Raw genomic sequence first — 5,816 nt, 5'->3', positions numbered from 1 at the left:
TGAGCAGGTGGTAAAGAGTTTTCTAGGGTTAGAGGCCGAAGCTTGACAATTTGAGTGATATAAAGTGACTTTAGTAGCAGATATAGAGGAAGATAAGGTAGAGAGGAGGGAGTGAAGCGATTCTAGTAAAGGTTCTAGTAAAGATGAGCTCAAGCCTATTACCTGCCTTGTGAGTGGGAGGAGACTGGGAAAGGGTGTGGTCAATCGTATTGCCTGCCTTGTGAGTGGGAGGAAACTGGGACAGGGTGTGGTCAATCGTATTGCCTGCCTTGTGAGTGGGAGGAAACTGGGAAAGGGTGTGGTCAAGCGTATTGCCTGCCTTGTGAGTGGGAGGAGACTGGGAAAGGGTGTGGTCAATCGTATTGCCTGCCTTGTGAGAGGGAGGAGACTGGGAAAGGGTGTGGTCAAGCGTATTGCCTGCCTTGTGAGTGGGAGGAGCCTGGGAAAGGGTGTGGTCAAGAGAGTTAATAAACTACTGCCTGCCTTGTGAATTGGACCCATTCATGTTTTAAAACTGAATTTAACTTTTTAGGAAAGTAGACAGTAGACAGTTGACCCTGAACAAACACAGAAACTTAAAGTCATTATCAACAGGACACATTTATGCATGTGTTTCGGGAGACAGTAAACACATACTGAACAAAAAGATTTGTGTCCACTTTAAAAATGTCCACTTCCGGCGCCGAAAAGAGATGGCCGCCTCGCTTCGCGTTCCTTGGAAAATATGCAGTATTTTTTTATGTGTTATTTCTTACATCGGTACCCCAGGTAATCTTAGGTTTCATTACATACAGTCGGGAGGAACTACTGAATATACGATTAACGTCAACTCATCATCGTTCCTACCAGGAATATGACTTTCCCGAAACGGATCCAGTGTTTTGCCTTCCACCCAATACAATGGATCTGATCCCAGCCTGTTTAAACAGCCCACTTAACATTTAGCAGCCGTGCAACTATTCTGGACATCCTCCAAGCACTTTAGAAAATGGGAATTGATGGAAATATGTAAAATGTATACTGAGCTACTTTAAACAATGCCAACTTAATATACGTGCAGTCACTTACATCACACAAACAAGCATTCACTCACATTAGCACCACAGCATCACACACTCATCCATGTATCTACTGGTACTCTACACATCTACTGCATCTTGCCATCTTTATGTAATACATGTACATGAGCTAACTTTAACTTATGCACTTATATTTATGTTTACATACTACAGTAACCCATCTCAATATGTATATAAACCGGTACCTATATACTCTCTCAACGCTAAACACAGGGCATACTGTCTTAGGGACAGTGGTTCTTGTTTACACTGTGAGCCTCCCCCACAAGACATCCGAGACAATTCAACTGATTAGATTTTTCATCTGGTACAATATCCTATGTATCCAGTACAAACTCTCTCCTGATAATTATACCACTGTCGATGATGTTGTGTAAATCAAAGAGTCAGTTTTTGTAGAGGTTTTGTAGACGCGTGTGAATTTCTGCGCTTAGGCTTCTATTCGCACATTAACCTTTGAAAGTCAGTGGCTGCTCTTACTTTTCTATCTATGAAACATTGATGTTCGGGAACCATTGATTAGGAGCTGTAAACACAAATAGACGAGTGTATTTTGATGGGATAGAGCACATCAAATGATGCTATTGTAGCAGACATGTACACTACGGGATTACCTATAATTAAACTTATACAGCTAATACACTTGCTTAACCAATTGGTGGTTTATGTTTGCTAATAAATTATGGCTGATAGTGTTGTCATTTGTGGATTTGGAAATTGCGTTTGTTTGTGTTGGATAGAAAGAGCTGTTGTGATAGTGTGTAGATGATGATGAGTGTCGTGATACTGTGTGTGTGTGTGTGATGGTGCTGTTAGTTGTGGAGCTGTGTGGTGATGGTTGATAGGGTGTGGTTAGTGTGATGTGAATTGTGTTGGGGTGTAGGTGTGTGTGTGTAGTGTGATGTGTGTGTGTTGTGTGTGTGTGGTCGTGCTGTGTGTGGTGTTGACTGTAGTGTGTAGTGTGTGTGCAGTGGGACGTGTGTGTGTGCTGGTGTGGGTTTAGCGTATGTGCGTGCTGTGGTTGTAGGTGTGTGTTCGTGTGATGTGGATGTGCAACTAGTTAGAATGAGTATCTAAGTAAAAGCCTCTGTTGTCATCCTCGCCTCTCCTAACATACTACCAGTCTTCTCTAACACACTGTCTGTGTGGTCATTTACTGCTGCCCCACAGACTTTATGTGGATAGGTCAGACTGATTGCTGTCTTAAAAAAAGCTTACAGCAGATTTCAGCCTGAGAGCCAGGCAGTACAATAATTTTTTCTCATTTAGTATGCTGCATTGAATCAGAGTTGGAGGGGGGGTCATTGATCATGTGAATTCCGGTGTAGACTACAGCCATTTACTTAGGCCAGTGTCTTTGCTATAGCTGTTGTATTCGGTGCTATACCTACTCTAGCTCATAGCCTAGTGTTGTTTTTTTAAATGTTTAAAAGAATCAATCAAATCAAATCAAATTTTATTAGTCACATACACATGGTTAGCAGATGTTAATCAGCGAGTGTAGCGAAATGCTTGTGCTTCTAGTTCCGACAATGCAGTAATAACCAACAAGTAATCTAACCTAACAATTCCACAACTACTACCTTATACACACACACAAGGTGTAAGCGGATAAAGAATATGTACATAAAAGATATATGAATGAGTGGTGGTACAGAACGGCATGGCAAGATGCAGTAGATGATATAGAGTACGGTATTACATATGAGATGAGTATGGTAGGGTATGTAAACATAAAGTGGCATAGTTTAAAGTGGCTAGTGTACATGTATTACATAAAGATGGCAGATGCAGTAGATGATGTAGAGTACAGCTATATACATATGAGATGGGTAATGTAGGGTATGTAAACATTATATTTAAGTGGCCATTGTTTAAAGTGGCTAGTGGTACATTTTTACATAATTTCCATCAATTCCCATTTTTAAAGTGGCTGGAGTTGACGTCAGTATGTTGGCAGCGGCTGCCTAAATGTTAGTGGTGGCTGTTTAACAGTCTGATGGCCTTGAGATAGAAGCTGTTTTTCAGTCTCTCGTCCCTGCTTTATGCACCTGTACTGACCTCGCCTTCTGATGATAGCGGGGTGAACAGGCAGTGGCTTGGGTCGGTTGTTGTCCTGTGATGATCTTTATGCAGCTTCCTGTGCATCGGGTGGTGTAGGTGTCCTGGAGGCACGGTAGTTTGCCCCCGGTGATGCGTTCTGGAGACCTCACTACCCTCTGGAGAAGCCTTACCGGTTTGTGGGCGGAGCAGTTGCCGTACCAGGCGGTGATACAGCCCGACAGGATGCTCTCGATTGTGATCTGTAGAAGTTTGTGATGCTTTTGGTGACAAGCCGAATTCTTCAGCCTCCTGAGTGAAGAGGCGCTGCTGCGCCTTCATTCACCAACGCTGTCTGTGTGGGTGGACCAATTCAGTTTGTCCGTGATGTAGTACACCGAGGAACTTAAAACTTTCCACCTTCCTCCACTACTGACCCGTCGATGTGGATAGGGGGTGCTCCATCTGCTGTTTCCTGAAGTCCACAATCATCTCCTTTGTTTTGCGTTGACGTTGATTGTGAGGTTATTTTTCCTGACACCACACTCCGAGGGCCCTCACCTCCTCCCTGCTTAGGCCGTCTCGTCGTTGTTGGTAATCAAGCCTACCACTGTAGTGTCATCCGCAAACTTGATGATTGAGTTGGAGGTGCCATGGCCACAGCCAGTCGTGGTGAACAGGGAGTACAGAGCAGGGTCAGAACGCCCCTTGTGGGGCCCCAGTGTTGAGGCATCAGCGGGGTGGAGATGTTGTTACCTACCCTCACCACCTGGGGGCCGGCCCATCAGGAAGTCCAGGACCCAGTTGCACAGGGCCGGGGGTCGAGACCCGGTCTCGGATGTGATGACGAGTTTGGAGGGTACTATGGTGTTAAATGCTGAGCTGTAATCGATGAACAGCATTCTCACATTGGTCTTCCTCTTGTCCAGATGGTTAGGGCAGTGTGCAGTGTGGTTGCGACTGCGGTCGTCTGTGGACCTAATGGCATGGTAACGCAAATTGGGTGGGTCTAGGGTGTCCGGTAGGGTTGGCGATGAATATGGTCGCTTGACTAGTTCTCAAAGCACTTCATGATGACGGAAGTGAGTTGCTACGGGGCGGTAGCTTCGTTTAGCTCAGTTTACCTTAGCTTCTTGGAACAGGAAAATGTGCCCTCTTGAAGGCAATGACAATAGGAGAACAGCAGACTGGAATAAGATTGAATTGAATATGTACCGTAAACACACCAGCCAGATGGTCTGGGGCCATGCTCTGAGGACGCGGCTGGAATGCCTTCTGGGCCTGCAGCCTTGCGAGGGTTAACACGTTTAAATGTTTTACTCACCTCCGGCTTGCAGTGAAGGAGAGCCCGCCGGTTTTGGTAGGTGGGCCTGTCAGTGCCACTGTAATTGTCCTCAAGCGGGCAAAAAAAGTTTGTTTAGGCCTTTCTGGACGCAAAGACATCCTGGTCCGCGACGGGGCTGGTTTTTCTTCTTGTGTAATCCGTGATTTGACTGGTAACCCCTGCCAATAACCTCTTGTGTCTGAGCTGTTGAATTGGAACGTCGATTTTGTCTCTGTACTGCGACTGTAGCCTGTTTTGATTGCCTGCGGAGAGAAATAGGTACACTGTTTTTTCGGTTCATTGCTTCCGTGTCCACCTTGGCCCTGGTTAAAAGCAGTGGTTCGCGCTTTGCCAGTTGTCACGGCGAATCTGCCGTCAATCCACGGTTTCTGGTTTTGGGAATGTTTTAATCGTTGCTGTGGGTACGACATCGTCAATGCACTTCCTAATGACACTCGCTGACGCGAATCACATATTGTCAATATTGTTGGTGGACGCCATGCGGAACCATATTCCCATCCGCGTGATCGAAGCATCTTAAGCGTGGGATCCAGACTTGTCGGACCAGCGTTGAACAGACCTGAAACGCGGGAGCTTGTTGTTTTTATTTACTGTTTGTAGGCTGGAATCAACAAAATGGATCGTGGTCAGCTTTTTCCGAAAGGGGGCGGGGGAGGGCCTTATATGCGTCGCGGAAAATTAGTATAACAATGATTAGGTTTTTCCAGCCCTGTTTAGCACAATCAATATGCTGATAGAATTTAGGGAGTTTTGTTTTTAGATTACCTTGTTAAAATTCCCCAGCTACGATGAATGCAGCGCTCAAGGGTGTGTGGTTTCCCAGTTTTACAAAGAGTCAGATAAAGTTCGTTTCAGGGCCATCGAGTGTGTCACTGCTTCGGCGGGGTATAATACTGGCTTGATTATGAGATTGAAGAGCATTCCCTTGGTAGATAATGCGGTCGACATTGACTTGTGAGGAAGTTCCTAGATAGAAGGTGACAGAATGACTTGATGTCCTGTGTGTTGTTTTGATGATCACACCACGTCTCGTTAATCACTAAGGCATACCCCCCGCCCCTCTTCTTACCGGAAAGATGTTTGTTCTGTCGGCGCGATGCATGAAGAAACCAGCTGGTTGCACCGCTCCGTTAGCGTCTCTTGAGTTAGCCCTGTTTCGTGAAGCAAGCACGTTTGCAATCCCTGATGTCTCTCTGGAATGCTACCCGTGTCGGATTTTCTAACCTTATTGTCAAGAGACTGGACATTGGCGAGTATGTATGCTAGGGAGTGGAGCGCGATGTGCCGTCTCCGAAGCCTGACCACGAGACGCTCGTTTGCCCTTTTACGGCGGTCGCCACAGGGTCGCGGCT

General features: G+C 45.8%; 1 protein-coding gene across 1 annotated transcript in view; it reads right to left on the bottom strand.

The window, feature by feature from the left end:
- Window positions 1–404: 404 nt before the first annotated feature.
- Window positions 405–5,816, bottom strand: part of LOC112072156 (synaptic vesicle membrane protein VAT-1 homolog) — a 171,150-nt gene continuing 165,738 nt past the window's right edge. The window contains exons 5-6 of the mRNA XM_024139574.2: window positions 3,880–4,097; window positions 405–439 (exon numbers count right to left, since the gene is read on the bottom strand). Coding sequence (XP_023995342.2) covers window positions 405–439; window positions 3,880–4,097 — 253 coding nt within the window. The remainder of the gene's footprint in view (window positions 440–3,879; window positions 4,098–5,816) is intronic.

This window comes from Salvelinus sp. IW2-2015, unplaced genomic scaffold, assembly GCF_002910315.2.
Source record: "Salvelinus sp. IW2-2015 unplaced genomic scaffold, ASM291031v2 Un_scaffold1844, whole genome shotgun sequence".
In the NCBI taxonomy this organism is placed as follows: Eukaryota; Metazoa; Chordata; class Actinopteri; order Salmoniformes; family Salmonidae; genus Salvelinus; species Salvelinus sp. IW2-2015.
Note: the sequence above shows the minus strand (reverse complement) of the source record. Positions and strands in the feature narration are given on the sequence as shown.